Source organism: Phalacrocorax carbo, chromosome 3 (assembly GCF_963921805.1).
Source record: "Phalacrocorax carbo chromosome 3, bPhaCar2.1, whole genome shotgun sequence".
Classification (NCBI taxonomy): domain Eukaryota; kingdom Metazoa; phylum Chordata; class Aves; order Suliformes; family Phalacrocoracidae; genus Phalacrocorax; species Phalacrocorax carbo.
Genome location: NC_087515.1, coordinates 14,159,386 through 14,184,233, shown reverse-complemented (window position 1 = coordinate 14,184,233; position 24,848 = coordinate 14,159,386). Strand labels below are relative to the sequence as shown.

Here is a 24,848-nt window from a genome sequence, read left to right as displayed (position 1 = left end):
CCAGTAAATTCTGTCTTTATTAGTAAACTAAGTAAAGAAATAGTCAGTCCTTGCTAGAGAGCGCTACAGTAATCAAATATGAGATTAGACAGATGCACCTGCTGCTATTCTTATCCAAACTATGGGGATACTGAGTTAAAAGAGAAAGCAAATTTAGTTCCAAGAAGAAAATCAGTAAAACATCATCTAGAAACATCTGGAAAATCTGAGCTTGAAGGATACCAAGAACATGGGGTCACTTCAGAAAGTTTCCCTTTAGATGCAGAGAGCTCTGTTCACCACTAAGTGACCTGAGAAGTCACATGTGCCAAACTCAAAAGTGGGCAACCAGAAAGGAAAAAAAATTTCTATTTCAGATATGCTGTTTAAAGGAGGTACTTGGAAACAATCTATATGAAGAAATGAGTCAATTCCTGCACAAAGATGCCATTCTCGTGTCAAGTGGAATTTTTAAGTTTTCCTCCTCCATTTGGTTTCTAAAGAAAATTCAGTGTGAAAACACAAAACCTTTTCCTTTTCCAGTTCATTTTGTGTATTTATCAAAATTCTCCATTATCTGGTCACTATTTCTATTGCTGGGATAAGTCTTCTAATCAACTGAAAGGATTACACATGGTAAAATAAAATAACTTAAAAGAGGAATGTAGTAGAGAGCATGATAAGGATCCAAGTATAACACCCAAGAACAAGTTTTTATCACGTATTTTGGGATTATAGTCTTTTAAAAAAAAACAAACAAAAAAACCCAAAATGCAAACATCTCCCCTCTCCAAACTTTGCTTACAGAATTTTAATTTTCAATTTGATTTGAAGATTTTGAACTAACTTGTACCAAACCTCTTCTACCTTGATATTGCTTGAGTTGGAGGAAAACTCTTGCCTACAAATCACAACTGAAAGAGCTGTCTAACAGCAGCATATTCACATCAACATAATGCAGCTTTGGAAACTGCTACAAAACTGAACCTCCACAGATTTCCTTTAGGTATCACATAAATATGAAGTTAAATATCTAAAAGATGTAAGATCACAGTCTGAAATTACACTGATACATAATTCGTAATAAAAACCTGCGTTCTCAGTAAATTACTCCAGGTCTTTTCATTTAGAATCTGACCTTCAGTAGCAATACATTAAATCAACGTTCAGCTTACAGAGATACTACAATTTTGTGTACCGTTATGCAGAACTGAAACTATTCAGTATATCTGATTCCCTCCCATACTCAAAGACATGCTCTGTTAATCATAAATACTAATTTAAGGATTGCACAGAGTTCAAACATTACATACACATTGGCTCATTTAAAGTGCATTGTAAATTGCAAGATAGCTATGAAATTAATCTTTAACTTTGCACACGTTAAAACTATTTTCCAGAGCCCTATCAAATTAATCCTTGCTGAAACAAATATTGCAAAACACACCTTTTTTGAGACAGCCAACCTTTTTCAGAACACCAGAGAACGGCATTCGACAGTTTGTATGTTTGTTTTTATTAAGTTTACAACAACCACATTTCTTAGTACCTTGTCTGAAGTAATGCTTCCATAGGTGTTAAGCGATCCTGCAACTGTCGGGACACGGCAGTTAGCAGTGATGCACAGGCTGTACTACATCCTGCCAAATCTTCATCCTTTACATAATTCAGCAATACAAAATACCAATACACAGATCCTGCATGAAAAAAAATAATTTCAGGTGAAACGTGTTGTGAATTTTCCACTCGGAGACCATAATTTGAAGCATAATCAATGGAAGTGATAAATGAAATATCTAATGGTTACTGAATACAGACTAGGAAGCATTCTCCCCCTCCTCTTTTTTTGCAGGACTGTAATTTAGAATAATTCTGTAATTATTAGTTTCCACAAGTACTTCAAATTCTCTTACCAAGTAATTCATAGATGAAGAAAAGAAGGTTCCCAAGAGACAGCTTTGCACATACTACTTTTATTGCTTCTGCCCACTGCTTCTACTAAGCACAACAATCAAAATGCTCTCGGTACACTAAGGTGCTTGGCCAGAGGTTCCAATGCCTTCAGAGATAAGCCTTTCTCTAGATTCAACCCTTCTCCTCTTATCCTCTGTTTTTGGCTGCTGTTTCCTTATTCTGTATTTGCTGGAGGCACTGTTGCCTTACAGATCAATTCTGGGAGCACACTGCAGTGATTGTGTATGGAAACACAAACCTCAGCTTCCTTCTCCTCCTCCTGTATATTCCATACCCTCAATAGCAAGTAGCTTGTTAGATGTTTCTACCTAGGTGGTGGCAGAACAAGCATTTTGGGCTGCAAACTGATTTTCCTGCAAGACCCCTTGGTGATGCCAAGCTAACGGAATTCAACATCATCATACTGTGAAAAACACAAAGCAGGTCTTGCCACCCCAAATGACCTAAAGTAATTTCCCCTTCTCTCTGGCACTCTAAAAGCTTCAAACAAGGTGCTAAGATACCATTACTCTGCAATATAGATGAGGAAGAAATTTTAATTAAAAACTGCCTTTCGGTGCAGAACAGAAGTGGACTGCTAGTTTGACAACATTTGGATAGCCAGGCTCCCTGCAATAAATCTCCTAATTTTCAGAAATAGCAGACAATCCTGACTGTCACTTCTGTTAATAGAATCTTTGGTTGCTGAACACCTTTGGAAATTCTTGCAAGACTTAAGCTCTCCCAAAAACATGAGTGCCTTTGCACTGTTTTAAGCAAGCTTATTTGCTTCAAATTCCATCATCTACAAATGCATACTTCATACTTGGATACCACTTGACCATACCATTCCAAGAAGCAGTTTGTACTAACTGAACAATTACCTAATTCTTCTTTCACAAGACAGTCCAACAAAACATGCCAGACAACAAATGTACTGTGTACTTTCATGACAACAAACATTGTATACATACCACCTGTTGCAGCTGCAGGCAAAAGAGGCATATTGTCCAGTAAAGCTTTCAGAAGAACTGATCCAAACCCCTGCTGACTCGGGTCACACCTGCCATTGCTACAGAGAGACACATAGATGCTTTAACATTTAACGAAGCAAGAACGAAACATGAAATCTCCGGAAGATGAAGTTGAAAGACTGATGATCTTTGAAGAATATAATGCAAAACCCCCCAAATCTATATAATATAAATATAAAATATATATAATTAGCACTGACCTGATACACAGGGCGAGAAATCGTGCACATTTGTGAGCTATGCTCCGCCCAGCTTCAAAGAAGCAAACACGTATTATATCAGAGACACATTTACGTGTTTTAGAAAGCAAGCTGTCATTTCCTTCCTTTGAGCTGCAAGAACAAGTTGCATACTTTAGAGAATCACACAAAGCTATTTTTTTAAACTGAGCTGATACTGAGAAATAGCCACGCTAATTTACACACAATTTCTCTTACCTGCCAGGTCCATTTGAATACACTCCAGCCAACCAACAAAGCGTGTCTAGAACAAGACTCTGAGCATGTTCTGTAGTCAGACCATCATCTGTCTTCTTGCAAAGAGTGGTGAGCAGCTTCTCATGGAACTCCGAAAACTGTAACATGGCACACCGTTGAACTCTAAGGAAGAAGGAAGGGAAATAGAGAGAACCAGAATTATCCAGGATAACAGTAACTGTAGGTTACTGTACATTTAGTAATCTTGAGGGAATTTTTCTTTTCCCGTAACTTGTCTAGTAACTTCTAAACCTAAACAAAACTTTCACCATCTCAACACTCCTTGGCAACCATTTGCACATACCTCTTTGCAGCCTCTTTGTCCTCTAAGTCCATTACAACCAGTACCACCACTGTGGGGTGGCAGTTGGTAATACAAATTATATTCTGTATTATTTGTATTTAGGTCTGTAGTACCAATCCATGAAGACTCTACCCAGTTTTTTGAGTAACAATTTGTTAGTTAATTTTGACACTGAACTTTTTGACAAATCATACATACTCTTCTTGAAGAAACAAGACAACATGTCAAAACAGAAAGGAAAGATGCTTCCTTTTTAAAAAAAAAAAAAAAGGTCTTTCCAAATAATTTATCTAGTTTACCAAGAAAACATATTTATGTTCGCCTTTTCAAGCCAGGCAAATAATCACTCAACATACTATTTCATGCACGGTGTTATTCTATCCCAGCTTGCACAGCGCAGTGCCCTCGAACTCAAAATTTACAGGATTTTCCATATAAAATGTGTTAATGAAATGACAACTTGAAACAGTGATTTGACCTATTTTGAGAACTAAGTATTTCATGAGAAGTGTAACTATAGCTAACTTTTTTTAGACTTAAAAAACACTTACTAACCTTTCCTTCGAAATTGAAGTTTTTTTAAATCTTCGAATCGTTACAGAGACTTCCTGAAGTAAGTCACAGCCTCTCAGATTATCTGATTTTCTTGAAGAATTAGTGGCTTCCATTTTGCTAGATGGCTTTTCCTGATTTTTTTTTTTTGGGGGGGTGGGGGGAAGAGGGAGGGGAAAAAGATTTCATAAATCACACCAGTTTTGACTGTGTTCCACTGTTCAGTGAAATACATACAGTTCAGTAAAATCTCTCACTCAATTTGAGTATTGTACTAAAATAGACTACATTAATTCACTAATTGCTTTAATACATAACATTTAACAATATTCTGTAATTATGTTCTAACCATTCCAGTAATGTCCACAAGATGTACATCATATCATCCAATCTTACAACTATGACAATCAAGAGTAAAATATACACACACACAAATCCTTGTAAGATGATGAGGTGCATCAGCTACTGAAAACTCGTGGAAACAGAAGTTTCAAAAACAAGTGCTCGAATGGGCACAGAAGAAACAATGTAGAGATGTTGAACTCTGATTCTTGAAGGTGTTAACACAGTGTCAACACTTACAGTAATTTTTAATGGACCCTAATTCTCCTAACAGCTGTTTCATTTTCAGATTACATAGAATTGTATGAGTTCTATAACACAGATGTCTTTCTTGGCTGTTCATTACCTTGCCTGCTGCAACTTTTGCCAACAATGAAGCAAGGGAATGGCCCTTGTTAGTCTGAGGTTTTAGAGATGGTATTCTAACAACTGGTCTAATGCCACCATTGCAGATTTCTTCTGTTCCTCTGTCATTCACTGCTTTAACATGAATTAAAAATGAGCGGTACTTGCCACCAGCCATGCCTAAAAGTGGAAAAAAAAAAAAAAGAAACGGGGTGTGTGTATCTGAGATTTGCATAGTTTACTAGGGCAAGTTGTAAACACATTTCAGTTTCACAGATACAGTGTGCAAGCAGAGCTCTACTACTGTAATTACAGTACTTCAGCATCAGCTTGAAAAGGTAACTCACTATTGTATTATACAGCAAAATTTGTCAATATGAAAACAAATACAAACCGAAGTCTGACTACAGAAGTATGAGATCACATGAAGTATGCGTGACTGAAGTTAATACCATAACTGGTTTACCTTTAACAAGCTTTGGACTTGTTAGCGTCAACATTCCAGCATGTCCAGATAGATCAAGTCCAGTAGCCAGCCATACTGGACCGCAAAGTATATCTTCCTTGTGTTCCTCCAGAAACGGACACAATCTAAGACCTTAAAAAACAGGAGTAATATGGACCTGAATTACTGATAATTAAGTAAAAAAATCCGATAATTTGCATGGGTTAAAAATACACCATGTAAAATTCTGATCAATAATACATATAAACTCTACATCAAAAAACTAAGTTACTTCGGGTTCACTTTAAGCCATTTTCCAGTGAAATCAATAAAGGGAAATGAGAGTTTTCAAAGCATTTTCAGTTATATTATACAGATAATATGTACGTTGACTGGCTCAGAGCCACAAAATACACAACTGATGAAATGATGAATCAATATATTTTGATCCACAATTCTCACTGGGTCTTTTCTGAAGCAGGACAGAACTGTAAAAAAAACCCAAACCACTCACCAAAAACCCCTAATTTTTTCTCCTGTGGTATACAGACATTATTGTTCACTCATCTTCTGCTTCTTTCTCAGCATGAAAAACCTCCTTCCAGCTCTTATCACCCCTTTGATACCCCCCTCCCACCCTTTGCAACGTCTTTCTTGGAGTCATAGAATCATAGAATGGATTGGGTTGGAAGTGACCTCTAAAGTCATGCTCTAGATAAGCCTGATCACATGAATGGAAAGAAGGTGTCAAGTAAAGACTGGTGAAAGGACCAAGAAAAAAAAAAAGTTAGTTCTAGGCATATGGAATCACTCCAACTGTCCATTTTTAGTCTTTAGGTCTCTTCATTCGGATCCAATATGATTGCCTTTCATTCTCTAACAAATTTTGTGGAAGAGTGCTGGTTAAACAAAGGAGGTTATGAAAAAACAGGCACAGGAAGTCTCATATAGCTGAAAACTAACATGACTAGCTATGAATTCTTTACCAGCTGTTTATTTTTCTTGGTTTACAGCAGTAGTCTCTACAAAAGCCAGGAATGTAAAGAAAAATTCTATTAAAACTAGCTGAGGAAACCAAATACTGCAAGAACAGGGTAAGAGTTTAAGTTAGAAAGGTGCCATATAAGTCTACTTTATTTCTGACTTCAAATGAATATTAATCTGCTTTTAGGCATCAAAACTTCCAGTACTTTTTTTGGTGTGTTTGTGTTAAACTTTCAACTCATACAGTAAACAGACCAGTGAGAGGCATAACATTGAAGAGCACTGAGAAACTAGTTTATTTTAAATGGTTGAGAAATTTTTTTGCAGAGAAATCCAATATATCATTAAAAAAAGGAAAAAAGCAAGCTCATATTTTAAACAAGGTATAACAAGATAAATAAACTTACATTGTGGTTCCTCTACATCCATATACTGCATTTCTTCATTGAATTCAACCAGTCCTGGTTTTCCATTTCTCTCCACTTCAATGTTATGAGCTGGAGATAAAGGAAATGTGATCTGTCTGTCTACTGCTGCTTCTGGAAATAAAAATATTAGCAAGATTTCATAAACATTGCTTAAGGCTCACAGAAAACAGAAGCATTAGTTTTCATAGCAAATTTATCAGCTTTCTGCCCAAAACACTATTTCTAATTTAGGCATGTTTTTCATATTAGGATTGCAACTGAATTGCAGCAAATAGTTAAAAAAATATTTCTTTGAATGACCTGTAAATAGTCTGCTTTACTTGAACACTGCCCAAATTATTTTTCCCTAAGATTAATCTGCAGCTGATTATTAAGTAATTAGATTCCGGTATTTAAAGTTTGATAATTTAAACTAAAAATAACTGGATTGCTCCTGCTGAACATCAGACATTTCTTTGATAACACTTAAGTATAGCTGTTTTTTTAATTAAACGGTTCCCATGAGTCATAGATGAAGAGGACATACAAGCGAATGAAAAAGAAGCATATACAGTGAATTAACTGCCAGATCAAAAATATTAGTTCCAAACTGGAAGAATTATGCCTCTGGCCTTCCCGTTATTACACACTACTGGTTCTAGGGCTCCTGTCATACAAAAACGACTGAATAAACTCTCCCATACAGATCTTCCTCAAGTCTCATTATCTTAAAATTTCAGTTCCTTTCTCATCGTATAGAGGGAGAGAAGGGAAGGGTGGTGAGGTGTTAACTGTATTTCAGTCTGAAGATTTCTGAATCTTTTCAAGAGCCACCAAACAGTTCTGAATATTACTTTTTCCTGGGATCAGGACATTTTGGTTAATATCCAGCACAGATATAAGCTACCTAGGTTTGCCCTCACTTACACTGAAATCATTAGCATTCTGTTGCTTCATTCAGTAGTGCACAGGAAAAAAGGCAAATGTCATTAAGGTCCTTTTACAAAACCCAAGGGTTTTACTTCAAGAATAAAACAGAGGAAGAACCTGCAAGAACATCTGGTGACTGCTGTCCTGCAGTGACAGCTAGCCCTTCTGCTAGAACTGTTAAACCATCTGGTATCTTAAAAGTATACACTATTCTCCAAGAATATTACGATGCTAGAATATTTGATTGTTATATAACCACCAGTTTACAGGATTTCTTTTAAGAGCACCTCCAAGACACCTTTTTCTTGTTAAACAATGGGGGATGCTACAGAGTGAGAAGTTGTATGAAAGCACGTCAATGATCTCTGGTACATCTGTACTCCTTTTTAAAATTTACAGCTCTGTTACCCTTCTTTAACTGGGGTGCTCTTACTCAGCACTTAAAAACTAGAAAAGAAAAAAGATCTTTTAAAATCATGCCTGCTGTTCTCCGTGACACATTTTATATCCAGCAGTCCATTTAATAATATTAACAGCAAGATTCCTCTGAAATACCAAGTTCCTAGAAGCTTTTCAGAAAGAGGTAGCCAGAAAAAGATAACCATTTAATGCCTCAATAAAAGGAAGCGCTGCATGTAATACCTTCCATCCCTAGCAGACAGGGCAGCAGGACATGCAGCGAACACTCTCACCACAGGAAAATACCAATGGAGGCACAAACTCTTCCACATCAAAAAAGTGACTTCAATTTATGCTACCCCCTCACAGGTTCCCTGAGAGCTAGTAAGATGTAGAGTCCAGCTAGGAGTCTTCCCAAGGCAAGAGAATTCATAACTTTGGTCTACCCTGTCAAAGCTGCAAGGAACAAAAGGTGAAATCATACTGCAGCTTTCACGTAGCTTAGTTAATGAGCCAGATGATGAGAGAATTACCAAGGAAGCCAGGTTTTATCTACTGTCATCAAAAAAGCCTTGCTATTTTCTCTTATGCATCCAAGAGGCACTAGCAAATACTTTCCTTCTGTGACTTGGAATAATTTATTACCATTTAAAAAAAATATATCAAGAACTTGAGAGCACCATTTGTTTTTTCAGTCAATCTCTAGAATGATTTACAAATGATAACATTTTTTTGCATGACTGTGGGATTCAAGCAATACAGAATAATAACGCAGTTCAACATTTCTGAGCTATGCATTTTCCTTTGTATAAAATTCAGGACTTTGAAGCTGTTTACCCAGTTTGTTTCCACAATTTACATTCAAACACGGTAGGTTAAAACAGACCATGATGCTGAGAAACAGAATAAAATGGAAATAAGTAAAACCAAAATATTTACACCATTTCAAGCAATTCTTCTAATATACATCACAGAGAATAAGGAGTTTGAGAAAAGAAATTATATTCTGAAAGATATTTTAAGTTCTTTCTCACCACTGACTTTCCCTAAGCCCGGAGCTTTATTTTTCAGTAAAGTCACTTGAATCTGGGGAATGTTTGTGATGTTTGAATTCAAAACAAATTTGAAGTCCACATGTCCAACCATACAGGCTTTTGGTAGAACCAGTTCAAAGACATGCTCATCCCAGCTGTTGCTGTCAAGAAAAAGATGACAATAACCCAGTGTTAAGAGAAAATTCAGATCAGGCAGACAGCATTACCCAGTGCATTTCCCATCTATGCATGCTTTCCTTAACAAAAGAAAAACTTCTTTTGTGTTAGTTGACATCCACACGAATTTCTGAAGTAAAGGTCTTAAGCTGCTAATTTCTTATAGCTCTGTTTAAGCACATCCTCTTTATTCATTTGTGGGTAAAGTTTCAAAGAAGCAAAAAAAAATTAATTTACTTCCTTACTATATTCTCAATATTTTAGCATATCCATCCCAAGTGTCACTTTTCTCTTTTCTCTGATAGTCTAGTGCAAGTTTTTTTAGCAATTTTTTTCACCTTTGAAACCCTTCTATATCAATAGCATCTTTTTAAAGAATACACCATCAAGACAGTGTTCTAAATGGAGATATACCATCATTCTCACAACTACAAAATTTTTTCCAACACACCACTTCATTCCTTTTCCAGAACACCTCAATGTTTGATCTTCCACTACAACTGACCTTTGAGCTGCAGGACCATACCCAGAGTTTAAACACTGGAAAGCACATCAGTACCTAACTCTTCCTTCTTTCACGTATTTGCAAATATGTCTGCATAAGATGAATGCATAAAATATTTCCTATATAAATTTGAGAAAAAGCCAGGAAACTCTGATGTTACTGTTTTACCAAGGCACAATAGGAATTAATGTACTTTTTTAAAAAGTATGAACCCAATTTAACATTTCAGTTAAATTACCACTGAACGGGAAACACTGATATTTAGGTAATTCATAAGGTAAACCAGACTCTGCTTTTTCTGTTTTCTTTATTACAAGCCTTTTTAAAATAACAAAGTAGGATTGAAAGAGCATGAGTGTAATATAATGCCATTCCCATACATTTACAGGATTACCTCTTTCTGTCTATTTGAAAAACAAAAGGATTACCACATCAAATTGCATTACTTGTCCATCCAACCCTATAATCCCACATCTTCATAGTGAACAGTACAAGACACTCAAAGAGGAGATAAAAGGAACCTCATATTAAAGACAAACAAAATAATGCAGAAATCAAACAGTTTATTCCCAGATAACTTTTAATTAAGAGCTAATGTTGCTCTCAATCTTAAAATTGCATATTCTACTCTATGAACAAAGGGACTGTAATTTAATAATTTTCATCATGAGTCATTTAGCAGTTGTCAGAGATCTCCAGTACTAAACCAAAACTTTTAACTTCACCTCTATGTGTTCCTGTTTTACTTTGCAGCAGGCATAATTCTTTTCCTCTAATTAAACAATATTCATAAGATGATGTTCCACCTATCACCTTCCAATTAACAGGTATTACCTTCACTGTTTGCTTCCTTATATCTTCATATTGGTAGCTTTTTACTTTTCAGCTGTTGCTGAACACTCTGGATAATCAATAGTTTTAACTGGATGTTATTTCGCAAGGAACCATCTCCTTTCCACTTGTTACATACAGAATATTTTACTGACACAAAGCAAAACCACAAGGTAAATAGAGGTTTTAAAGCCTATAACGCACTGCGAGTTTTTAACTGTAGCTTATGAACGGTTAATGAGAGCAAGTTCAGCTCATGTTAGGTGTCAGCCCTGGAAATGCCTGCAAGTATTACCTTCCAGAGCTGTTCTCCCACCTGGAATGCTTCATTATCACATGCTAGCTTTCAATCATTTATATGACAAACTTGTTTTCCCCCCACATAGGATCTCTAGCTCCCCTAGCGTCCTTTGGCTATTTCATGCTTTCCATTATATGGGCATTTACATTCTACATTACTATCCAAATTACTATACATTACTATACTATACACTATATACTATACATTACTTTTACCTCATGGGACAGATGTGTGACAACCTAACCCAAAAGATCTTGTAGTGCCTTATTACGTATGTCCCTTAATAAAACACACAACACACTTCTATCTGTATTTTGTTTCTCCCAGCATTTTTCAGAAAAACTATACAAAGTTACTCCAGGTAGCTTTTAAGCAACTCTTCAAGGAGATTGCAACACTGCTGTTCTAGTCTTTAGGATCCCAGAGGAATTCCAAATTCTCATATCTAAGTAGTACTATATATAAGATGTTGGTGCAGTTCCTTTCAATTAAAATATTGCCTATACTTTAGCACAACTAGGGCTCTTTACTGGCTTAAGTAATCGACTTGCCTATAAAGATTTAACTTGACATGAACAGACAAATCAGATTCTATCTTCATACTTTAATTTACAATATGATTTCGTTTAGGACAACTAATTACTCGTACTGGCACTTGCGTTTTCCAATTAAACATGTACTAAGAATGTGCATATACATAAGAAGGATGAATCAGACTTTTATAGAAACCATCAAGAATATTTGTAATTCTGGTGAATGTCTTGTCTAATTATGTAATGAAATGGCAGCATTCAACAAATAAAAATACACACATTCAAAACTTGACTTTTCTATTTGTTTCAAGGTCCACTAAAACAACTCTGGCAACCTCAAAGACCTATAATGCAAACTACCAAATAGGGATTATCATCTTTGAAAGTACATGTTCTTAAACTTGCAAGCTACTTAAAAACAATTAAATTGCATGAAATTTTTGGTTATACCAGCTATACAAACTAGCAATTCAAACAAAGGAACGAAGCAATACACATGATTCTTTTTGCACCGTTACCCTACCTACCTGTCTGTCTGTAGCTTCCAAGTTCGAGTATGCTGAGCTGCATCCCCATGGTGCTGCTGGTGCAAATGCTGAGGATGCCGCCTTTGCTGCTGCTCTTGCTGGACCTCCACCCAACAGGGAGGGACAGTGGCCGAAAACCGTGGCGTCAAGGTCTCAAAACGGGTCAGTTCCACCAGGGATGTCAGTGTTTCAAGGGAAAATGGCTGGTCCACCAAAAGATCAACTCCTGAATAATTACAGAAGATACATTAACTACTGCATAGATATTTTTTCCAGAATATCCTATGAACAGTTTGAATTAATGAACGAAATAAAGTCAAACTGCTATAGGTAAAATTAACTACATGTTTTATGAAGTTTCTAAAACAAAACAGAAACCAAAACCACCTACAACAAACAAAACCCCAACCAACAGAAAAACTACAAACAAATAACCTGACAACAACAACAAAACCCAAACACAAGCAACCAAACAACCCTAACCTTGAAGCCAGCGTGCTTTGAAGACAGCTCATTTGGAATAAATTTTCTAAATACTGAGAGCTCTGAGCATGCTGTCTGGGATTCAACCAGAAGCACCAGGGGAAAGTAATTAGCAGCTATACTTTGATGATGTAAAGCTGATTAAGACTTTTTTTTTTTAATACCTCTCATGACTCATATAAAAACATAATCAAAGTTTTCTATTTCATTAGAACAGACATATGGAATTACTATGCAATTGTAACATTTTTATCATGTTTTAAACATTACTTGGCACCTGCTTATCAATATAGACTTGTTTTATGGTGGATTATTCGAATGTTTTGGAAGGCTCCCAATTTAGCTTAACAGAGGGGTAAGGGAAAAACAAACATGCTTCATGTTTAGCGCTTAAAAGATGCTGGGACTAGACAAGTATTTTGTCTTCTTGCCTTCATATTCAAAGCTTGACCTGAGGAAACAAGGATATTAATTGAAGAAGTACTGAAAATTAAAATATCTCAGGGAGACAAACACCTAAAGAAACATTAAGAAGGCATTCTAAAAATAATCAGGTTTCCTCAGACAAAAAAAAAGTTGAAAACTAGAGGGAAAATAAGATACGCACAATGTCAATTTTCCTACATTTTGAGCATCTTCTCTTAAAAATGCATTTTGGAGAAAATCTTTTACTTGTAAAGAAATTATGGTTTTCAAAAGGAGAAAGTTTGCTACCTGACTATTACTATCATCATTCTGGGGGGGGGGGAGAGAAAGAAACTAAATTCACCAACAAAAATATCATTCCCCGCAGTGAAGTCTGAACCTAGAGACTCTCTTTCAAAACAAGCACAAGCCAGGTTGAAACCAGAATAACAATATTACATCCTCCATCCTGAGATTAGAAAGGCACATGCAATTCTTCCTGAAAAGTAGAGAAGCTGAAGATGAGATATAGTCTGGAAAAAGAATTTACTCTAATTGCAACAACTATGATTTCTACTTTTCAATTTGGGAGGCAGGAAAATGCTGGAAAGATTAAAAATGAAAAATGCTTCAGAAATTTAATTTCAACAATACAGCAAACACCTCAAATTTTTTCTTGCCAAATATGAACCTCGTTAGCTAGATGATACTGCAATGAGAAGTGAGATCATAGCTCAAACTGTGCAACAATTCTATCTTTGAGTAGACTGGATTTTTTCTTGCTTCATTCTCCCTCCCCCTCCAACAGAACAATTACAAATTCAGAGTATTCAGAGCAACCATGTGTAATGTGTAATGTGGTATCAACCCCTTAACTTTCTAGGGCTGTCAAGCATGCTTTGCTTCTTTTGCAAAATTACATGATTTTTATTATAATAGTAAGTTATTACAAGCTCAACTTCTAATAGCAAACTTAAAAAAGGTTTTAAACTGGTCAGGAAAACTTGCTCTTTGTCAATTCAGTTTTGAAAAGAGCATTATTTTAGATCACCACAAAAAAAGGTCTACTCCTTAAAAGGTAACAGTAATTTTAACCTAGTCAAAGATTTATGGCTCATTTATGGTTTACCGTCAACATATTTCCTTCCAAAACAATACAATTTTAAAATGTATGCAAGTTCTAAAAGCAGGCTAGAAAATAAAATTTAAGAAATGCATCCCCGAATGCCAACAACAGAAAAAAATAAACACACGAACAAAACCCACAATATATATGAACAATATATGGACAAAAGCTTGTGCTTGTTGCTGTGGTTTCTATCCTGACTACAGCATCTTTTAGCAATAGTTTCAGAGAACACCAAAGTGATTTCATAAAAACAGCCCGCTGCTGCCTGCCATCAGCTGTGAATGAGATACACAGATCAAGACTTTATGCTCAGTCAGATCCACCTAGGAGTTCATTTCCCCAAATGGAAAGCTTTCTGTTGAGCTATGCCTCTGTCTGAAAAACATGCTAAGATAGAAGAGGAAGAAAATGGGGTTTTTTTCTGCTGTTTAGTACTTTGATTAAAAGAGAAGCAACACTGATGTTATAGATGTTGGGGGCAATGTCTGATCATGATCCATACACATGCCGACAGCTTCATTACTTAGAAAATGTTTGCATAGTCCTAGCGATCGCTTCGCATGTTACACGCTAAGAATCCAGTATTACTGACTTTAGTATCCTTAACCCAGATAGTTCAGACTAAGAGCTATGCAAGCACCATTTGGTTTCAACTCTCCCCCCAGCTCCCTCATTGCAGCACTAGCTTCCTGTGACTATTAAGCTTCTCTCACAGCTTTTAGTGGCTCAGTTTGATGACACAGCAAAACAGTACTCAATTTATTTAATCATTATTGTGTATACAACAGCTCTTTGGAAACCATTACAGACACAGATCAAGGAAAACTACACTCTGAATTATATGACTACTAAAAGGAAGACCTGCAGCTTGTGGACAATCTAAACATACAGCTACTTAGAAGTAAATCCCTTTCTTGTTCCAATAAGCCATTTTCAAGCCTATACTGAAGGCTGGATAGGGAACAGAAGAACAAAAAAAAACAAACCACAACAAAATTGCCCGTTACAGTACTAGCAGGACTTAAACAGTAATGATCATCAATTTGATTAATCAGATTAGTCAAAGTTATCGTTTGATTGGAAGTCACTTAAATCTGCTGATAAGGTACTGTACAGGGAATGCATCTGTTTAGGAACCTCTATGTCCTGTATAGCCATATTCCCTTTATTGCTTTATTTGCCATTAGCTAAAGAAGAAAGGTGCACAAGAAAGCCACAGGCTCCTTTCCCTCATATGTGTACAATGGCTTATTACCTAGCAGTTTTCACACTTCAGGAATGGCTCCTTTGCTGAAAAAAGAGGAGGAGCAGGAGAAATTCAGTCCTCAAAGCAGAGAGGAAGACAGCAACTGCTGTACTGCTGCTTATGGACAGTCTTATGACAAAAAGCATCTTTTCCCTCCCTCTTTTGATCATGTCTTGTGGTGTAAAATCAGGAGTCATACACAGCACAACACAACCTAAAGTGTTACAAGGCTGGGGGCAAGCAGGGGTTTGGGGAGAATGACAGCAAGTCGACAACAAAGATGCCATGATCCAGAATGGTCCCTGTACTGCCACTCAGTCCTCTCCCAGCTTTTTTTGTCCTCTGCAGCTGCAGGCAAAGACACCCCCCACCACACACACACACATCACTTCTCTGAAATAGTCATAGCCACATGAATGGTTTATTTCTATTGTATCATTGCTTCACCTTCATCCTTTATATTAATTATTCTTGGATTTTATATTCTAGGTCATCTATTCCCAGTATATCCCTATTTCTGTCCCAACAGACAGGACCAAAAGCTCCAAACTCCAACCCAACTAAAATAATTATGCTTTGTGTCTCTAACTTCAACAATTGCAGGTTAAAACAAAATGAAAAACAGTTTTACAGCTCTCTCATAAATGATTCCCTTTAACATTCAAAGCAAGACTACATATATATACACACACACATACAAACATATTTTAAAAGCCTCAGCCTGCCTCAGTTCTTCCTCAGGCTTAACCAGAAAAATTAGATTTGTTGTTAAGTTTTAGCAGCAAGTTATCTACACTAGAGTATCTTTGATGAGGGCTGAGAAAAGATCAAGAGGCCCACACAAGAGCTCCCATAACCTGCATACTTGCTGTTCTCCCATACAAACAGGAGCAGCCCCTCACATTTTTCCCCTTCTGTAAGAGGAAGAACCCTCTTATCCAACTCCTTATCTTATGTAACTGGGCCAGGATACTACAACAGGCAGCAGACTGGTGGCAGGACTGGTATATGAGAACTGCAGTAAAGACAAGACCTACATACTATGTTTAGGGTAAAAACAGATTTTGGACATGCAGAAACAATTCTTTCTTGCTGTCCAAGGGCACACAACCTTTCCAGGAAGGAAACTAGAAGGTAAATGACAGCAGAATTTGAGAGCATAGCTCAACCCAGGCAAACTGCTCAAAAACAAAAACCCAAGAGTTTACATCATAAGCTTTATTTATCAGCAGCAACTGCACTGCTTCAGGTACAGAGAGCATCAGTTTCACTGTGCAACAATATCTGCTGAATACATTTTGTACCGTTTGTACAGTTAAGTAGAGCTGTACAGCTTCTGCATGAAACTTTAAGGCAATTTTGCACAATGAATATATGATTTTAATTCCAAATAAAGAGCTCAAGCCTATTTAAACTATGAGGGAAGTTCAGTGCCTGCACAATTACCTGTTTTTCCCTGTCTGCCACTCTTGAAATAACATGAAGAGATTAGAAAAACAATCAGTAATAGAAAAGTTGGGGGTTTTTTTGGTTGTGTGTTTTTTTTTTTAAATCAGGAACTGCTAAAGTGTTATGCTTGTACATTACCAGTGATAAACATACAACAACTACAGAACACCAGCTTCGGGCAGCAAAATGTGTAAAGCAGCATGCTATTAAATAACTCAAAATCATCTTAATATGCAACTTCAAAAAATTACAAAAGCATTTTCACTTATGATATATTTAAACATGTGCAATTTACCTGTAATACCTGGACTAGAAGGGTTAGATAAAGGCTTGGTGCCTTCTGATGACTGTTCTACACTTTTAGAAAGGGATCCATCTACAAGTATATCAGCTTCATCTATGTCATCGCAGGTCCCTCCGATCTGAAGGAAATGAAGTTCTCCACCTAAAATCATCACAGACAACAAAAGCAGCAAGTTTAGACAGGCACGCAGCTAAACAACTCACAAGACAGGCTTGCAGTTGAAGTGCTACACAATTAAGACAGTAATTACACAGGATCCAAAACCAGTAAGATTATATAAGAATACTCATTTTGCTTCACTAATACACATTTTTTTTCCAGGGTAAATGCAAAACAGAGCTACAAAAATATTGACTCCAGCTGTGAATGGCATCAAAGGAAAAAAAATATTAGGGGGAAGGGGGCTGAAAGATAATTAACTAAGGAAACCTCAATAGAAACCCAAAATTGTAACCATTATGACACTTTCCATAATCCAAATCATGCTTTAAACAGAAAACTTTCCTTCACATCAACTGAAGGCCTACACTACCTCATTTGTACAGGTTGCATAAACTTCCTTTTATGCAATATTTGAGAACTGAAAAAAATCACCTCCCTACTGAACTCTCCTAAGGCGCTCTTCACATTATTTCATCAAACCTGGAATTACAACACTGATCAGGTCAATAGTCAAAAAAGCAACTCCAAAATTTTAGATACAGACAATGTTTTGATGGAAGCTTGAAATCATTCAAGGAAGTTGCCCATTATTCACCACTACAGATCCACATAGATAATTCTGTCATTTAAAGAGAAGTCACTTAGCAGGAATTTTACGTAAGAAAGGGCTGTTAACAGTTTCAGAAGTTATAAAAATCCTAATCGGTAGGTTTTAAATAGACAGGAAAAATCCTAGCATAGACTTTCCCATAGTTTTTCTGAAAGACTGTCCTGCAGCATCTGACTAATGTTATGACAAACCCTGTTATGCAAATTATCCAGGTAGTCTGAAACAAACTTCAGATAATATACATAAACCCCCAAGATAAAAGCATAATCAGCAGGTACACATGTTCTACACTGTGAGGGGAGCAAAACAGAGAGTGATAGAGAGGCACAGTGAGACAAATAGCATGTGAGAGGCACAGAGGGAGCTGGTAGGTGTTTTTTCCTGGATCTCAGTAAGAAAGGCCTGACAACAAATGGCTTAATAAAATAGCTGTTTCACAAGACAGAATAAGAAGAGGAAAATAATGCTCAAATGACCAAAAAGGAAGACCCTCTCCATGGACAGAATCTACCACAGCATGCTGTGAGAAAATCCACCTGGGGTCTGGGTGATGGTGCACGAAAGCAGGGCTCTCAGCATCTCAAGGGACATAAGATTTTCTCACTATCTATATTTCTTTTTTTATTCTACCTTACTAGAACAGCTATTTCATTAAGCCATTTGTTGGTGGGGCCTTTCTCACCGAGATCCAGTAAGAAGCCTGCAGTGCCCCACTCTCAGCCCCAACCCACCTACACCCAGTGCAGAACAGTACATCCCAGGTAGATTTCAAAAGTGGAAAGGAAAAAAAATAGTTCCAGCAAGTAACACTTACAGTGAGTTTCCCTGAAATTAAACAGCTCAAAAATGAGAAATTTTCCTCAAACAAAGAGAACTAGGGACATTTTAGAAAACACAGACCTTGACAGCTTCATTTTGTATTAAGCCAAACCTCAGTTTGTCTCCTGTTCACCACTCAAAGATCAATGATCAGAACCATCTCAACAATCAAAACCAGATAATCTGTCCTGGAAATAAAGTACACCCTCATGCAACGGAAGTTCAACATACTGACTTGCACCATCTTCCAGTTCTACAGCTCACAGCAGGAGAAACGCTGAAGAACTTCAGAAAGTTATGGGTTTTTCTAAGGGAAAGTTATGCCTCTCATTCTGTAGATGGTTGGGTAGAGTAGGCGTTAAAGAAACAAAACCTTTGTTCTCAAACCAGTGATCACAAAGGAGAATATTTGGAAACCAGCATCATTATACTTCCAAAAAATAAGTTAAAACATTCAAAACATTGTTAATTTATTTCTGAATTGTATTTTAAAATCTGTAATTTGCTTCGACTCAAGAACCGGGTGGGTTATACACAGAGAACATAAGAATCAGGAATCCATCCAAATAAACCCCAGGCTTCCTTCTGGCAAAAGTTATTGGTTCCAGGAAAGCAGCACTGGCACAAGTTAGAGAACATGTCAGAGGCTAGGCCACTGCAGTCAAAGCCAATCTGGTGAAGTGTTCAGTATCCTGACCATATCCTGCACTGTGGCAGGAGTGTGGAAGAGTAACAATTGTCGATAGCAAATGGCAACACAAGGACACAGTTGAACAATATCCAAATATTTAAAGGAATTAAGACGACAAAGCCACACCCCATGAAACCATCTACTGAACAACTTAGTCCTCCTCGTCTCACCACTAGGCTGTAGAGAAAGGGTTAGCTCTAAACATACTAATTCAGAACACTTCAAGAAAGCTTCCCCAAAACCTCACTCCAACAGAATATACACTATTCTTGGAGATTTCAGCTGTAAAATTCCATCCCATCTTATGAAAAAATAGAATGCAATTGAATAGGGACAAGTGAAAGTTACTGTCTAGCAAGAAATAATTAAGTGCACTATTATGGGATGAATAAAAAAATCAGCTAGCCAGCAGTTCTGCAAAAGAGGCTCTTGTGAGTCAGAAGATAAACCTGATTCAATTTCCTGCTCAAAAGTGCAAACATCCTACTACGTACAAGCACACATGGTATGTACAAACTGCAGAGCTGCTAAAGAATTCAAAGACATCTGTAGGACTACTGTGCCTGATTCTTATCAAGCAACACGTGGACTGATTTGAGCAGGTCTTTTGGGAGCAGAGAGTAAAAGGGGTGGGTTTTTTTCTTTCTTTCTTTCTTTTAGAGCCCCTCAGGAAAGTTTAGAAGGATTGGAGGTATTCATCTTAAGAAAATAAGTGGTTGCAGGAGGACAGTACCTAAATAAACTGTCTTCCCCTCCTTCTTTGAAGCAATCTCTTTGCCATGTTCATAAAGGATAGCACAACAACGACTCCAATCAGAGACACAATGATAACACTGGATGACACTGGACACAAGATATCAATAATGGCTCCAATCCAAGTTGACACAGACTAAACACTAAGAAAAAAGTCATCATCATCAAGGACAGCATGCAGTAGAAGAAATTTAATGAGTACATTGTTAAATCTCCATGTCGAAGATGTTCAAAAACAGGCTGATCAGTACTCTGCTTCTGAATGGTAAGTGTAATTGATGCCGACCTGAAGATGATCATTTAGCTTTAATTCCAACACTAACTCTGATGTGGAAGAAAATGGACCTCTCTCCAGTCCCATTAGACCCCGTTCCCTATGAAGGTAAAAAACTGAAAACACTAAGTTGATTCCTGAACTACAAATATGCCAATATGCAAGGCTGACAAAGCCTAATGACATGGAAGAAGCATGTCATAAGATATCCAAACAAAACCAGAAAAATGGTACAGAGTAATTAATACACTATCTACAACTCAAGAGCAAGAAATCTGTTATAATTGAAAGGTACAAGATTTCGGGGAATCAATTCTTACATGTATGAAAGCACCTCCCAGTCCAGCCAGGCTTGCAACAAGAACTGTGAGCATAGGCAACTCACTTTTGACATATCAAACTCTGAAAAAAAAACGCTTTCTCCAACAAAGGGGAGTGACTAGAAAAACTTGTTATAATCTAACGCTGCAGGCAAAAATTTAGGAAAAATATGTATATAGAACATTAAAAAAAAATAACAAAACATACACCTAAAGAAAAAAGTGCTTATACATTAAAGCGTAAAACAGTCAGATACAAACATACGTGATGGGTTACATTCAGTGTCTGCGGTCGTCTTTTACAGCTTCCAACTCTGATTAAATCAGAAATAGACAATATCCAAACTGATCCAATGTGATCTAGAATTTGCTATGTATAAAAAGCTGATTATAGAAGTTCAATTGGAGCTGCATCTTTTTGTCTGTCAACTCTGAAGCAATACAGGTAGGAAAAGAGAACTGCTAGAACGAAAAAGCACCAGAGTTGTTTTATTATGAAAACAAGTAGAAAAACTTCTTTTCCCAGCCCTGCTTTCCCCCAAACTACTTCCAAATATTAACTAAATCGAAAATATAACTAAATTAATTTAGGGAACTACTGAAGAACCTCTTCTTAAAATCAAATTGACTCTCTGTTGAGTGATTTTTTGCTAGATGTAAAGCAAAGACAAATACTATCATTTTCAACAGGACTCGAGGGAAATTATTTACGGTAAACCCTTCGCTCAAAGATTCAAAAACTAGATTTGTGGAAGAATTAGATTGCAAGTTTCAAGTGAGCATAATCCAGGAATGCTTCACTGACCAGAAAACTCAAGCACTCAAACAGATCAGACAGATTTTAACATCTATTCAACCAGACAGCCTGGCAGGAAAGTACCTGCTACACACAACCACCCTGAACATTTCCACTCCTTGTAGCATTTGTCTGAAATGCCACCTTCCTTTCCTACTCATTAATATTTCTTCAGAGAGCTTCAGGCACTAAAGTTTAACTTGACAAGGAAGAATATCAGTAGTGGTGAAAGACAGAAAATCGACAATTCTTAATGATCTTTTTAAAAATACTCCCAGAAACGCACGTATGCACAATTTTCAAAACTGCCAAAACAAAATACAGAGATTTGCACCTTTGTGTTACATAAAAAAAGGAACATTTCAGATATTTTCACCTCATTCCATATTCTAAAGCAAAGTTCAACAAAATGGCCTGAATGGCAAACACAAGTAAGCAGCTAAACTACGGAAACAATCCAAACCAAACCCAACAAAAGAAAAAAGTAGAATGCATACTGTGGACCGTTTTCTTAAGTAATTTTTGGTAGGACTGTAATTTTTGAAAAAAAGAAAAAAAAAGAAATATAATCAGATTTTAAAACTGAGATATAAAGAAGATGCTGACAACTGTATCTGATCCTCTTAAACAGCAGATAATAGGCTTCAAATAATCATGAAAAGACCACCCTACAGTAGTAACCCTACTCAAAAGCAATACCTGTCGACCTACTGCATAGTTTTATAACACAGAATTTACTTCTTTTGGATGCTGCAAAAGCAGAATTTAAGCTGTTTTATATCAATAATAAAAGACAATACTTTTAAACCCCCCATATGATAACACAAAAGCACTATTAAGAGGGATATTAACTGAAGTCTACCTTGGCCAAGGGGAAGAGAAGTAAGCAAAATACAGAGATTTAAGTCCACTATGTTTGCTTAACAGAACTGGAACCAAAACTATGCTTGCACACTTCCCCCCAGAGATCAACTACCAGTAATCCTTGCAGAAACAGAGAAGCACCTGAAGCTGACACCAAGTGGTAATATTTTGAAGTGGTTAAGAATAATTATTCCCAACTCAAAGACTGATGATGTCAAATGCAGGTGTAAAACATCTTTACATAATACCACTCAAAACCTGAAACGCCCATTCATACAGAGGTTTCTTTTCAGTTACATCTTAAAGACAGCTATAGGAAAAATTATATGATCAATGAAAACAATGTGCCAACAAGCAAGACCAGCAGTGAAAAAAAAAAAAAAGGCTATCATGCATCCAAAACTTTCAGACATAAAAGTACCTCTTTGCTTACTTCCACCATCCAAGCAAGTAAGCAGGAAAGAATATACTGCTCAGCTTATATTCTTGAATAGTTTCCCAACAACATCCAAGCATTTCCAGTGCACGTAAGTTCCAAATCTTCTACTTAACATTTTCATTTATGTCTTTGCACTGGAAGCTACTTGCTAGAAGGACTGACGTTGAATAAATCAGTGAACATAGCTATTCTACTTTCAACACATATCTTCCTTACACTGTCAAGACTGCAGGCACCATCCCATATGTGGTAGTAAATACAGAGGAGCAAAAAACTCAGAGTGAAGGCTAGGAAGAAGCCTAAGAAAACCACATTGAAGAAAAAATAATAATTAAAAGAACATCTTCAGCCGCCTAGTAGATAAGCAAACAATTCTGCCCACTTACAGCACAAAGATTAAAGGATGATTATAGTTCAGAACAACAAAAATTATGCAAAACCTATTCCTTACATCAAGTTATTGAAATGTACAGTAAGATATAGGATTAAAAAGTTATATTAATGTTTGAGCTTTTGATTTGATTTTTCTTGTAGTATTCCTGAACTTTATGCAGTACATTTATTTATAAACATTTAAGATCAAGTCACTCTTTACAAAGTTTATTTTGGCATGAACATTAGGACTCTGAGGCTTCAAATGCATCTAGTATCAGACCCTGAAATCCAGACTGGACATTGGTCCCTAAATATTTATGATGGGTTTGGATTTAATTTCTCAAAAGTGAGAAAAATTATACCAGAAGTGACTGAAATGTTAAAAAATGAATAGAAATTGAAAGCTTCTGAAGACAGTTAAACAATGAATATAATGAATTCTGGAGTTCATTCTAATTTTGTTGCAGAGCAGAAAATCAAGTTTCAAATAGAGGTGCAGTGCTTGTAAATGGAAGAAAAGATTAATCAATGGATTAAAAAAATGAAGTACTATGTTTAGAAGAGGAAACTCCAGGGGAGAGGGATATCTGTGCCACATAGGACTGCAGAAGAAAAAAACCAAAATCCCAGTCACCTTAAAGGCAGCAAGAACAAAGGAAGTCACAGCAAAGCTATTATAATATTCATCTAGGAATTTATCAACACTCAGGAAAAAACAGAGATATTTACTGAAAAAGCAGAATGATGTGCTTGTCTATTATGAGGAAGATGAAGTATTCTCCAGTCAGTAACAGAGGTGGTGGTTATCTAGACAGAAGAGACAAATACTCCTACGTACCCAGAATAAATGCTCCCAACTCAACAAACCTGCATATCTTACACTCAAGGTCCCAAAACAGGTTTAGATAACACCAAATGCTACAAGAATATAATTAACATACACACTAACACTGGATGGAAAAGTACCATGCACAGTAACAATAAGCCCTTTAACTTTTATCATTAATCTTAAAACACAAGACAGACAGAACAGATTTCATATAAAGGCAGACATGAATAGTACAACTCTGCAGAAAATAACCTTGGCAAGGTTTGGGTTTTTCTGCATGAAATTGCAGTTTGATCAGCAAAGTATAGGTAAAAACACTGACACAGATAGGATATATAAAGGTTAATTGCCTTGAAAACTGTTCAGTTAGAGTTCCATTTTAACCAGGAAAAGCATGCATTATTAAATAAAGCTAAAACAGTTCAGACATTTCTTCAAAAGCAGTTACCAAAAGAGAACAATTTGGTAAATATAAATGTTTCCGTGGGGAATCTGCAGACATCAACACTAGTTGCTAACGTGTGATTTTTCATCCATACTAAAAGGCAAATCTAAAATATCCACTGCTAAAACTCTTGGTAGGTAAGCGATAAACACAGGGCCCTTAACAGACATGAGATTTTTACTATAAGCTTGACTTTATCTGTTGGAAGTAACAGGTATATCTGATTTAACAACCACTCATAGGAGGACTGTGTAATCAATGTGACACCACCATGAAATGAAGAAACATGCCCATTTAAATTATTGTAGTAGAGATAAAATTCAACACAATATTGGTAGGAGTTCGTTTGAAATGTGCGAACCATCCCAACAGCTTAGCCCCTCTGAGAGGCTAAGCA

The 24,848-nt window shown here is 36.5% G+C and overlaps 1 protein-coding gene across 1 annotated transcript in view; it reads right to left on the bottom strand.

The window, feature by feature from the left end:
- The window catches only part of BIRC6 (baculoviral IAP repeat containing 6), a 185,244-nt gene that overhangs the window by 128,828 nt on the left and 31,568 nt on the right, over positions 1–24,848 (bottom strand). Inside the window, 11 exon segments of the mRNA XM_064445901.1 lie at positions 1,529–1,676; positions 2,907–3,004; positions 3,167–3,298; positions 3,404–3,565; positions 4,302–4,432; positions 4,987–5,165; positions 5,452–5,583; positions 6,822–6,911; positions 9,185–9,345; positions 12,059–12,284; positions 17,066–17,215. Coding sequence (XP_064301971.1) covers positions 1,529–1,676; positions 2,907–3,004; positions 3,167–3,298; positions 3,404–3,565; positions 4,302–4,432; positions 4,987–5,165; positions 5,452–5,583; positions 6,822–6,911; positions 9,185–9,345; positions 12,059–12,284; positions 17,066–17,215 — 1,609 coding nt within the window.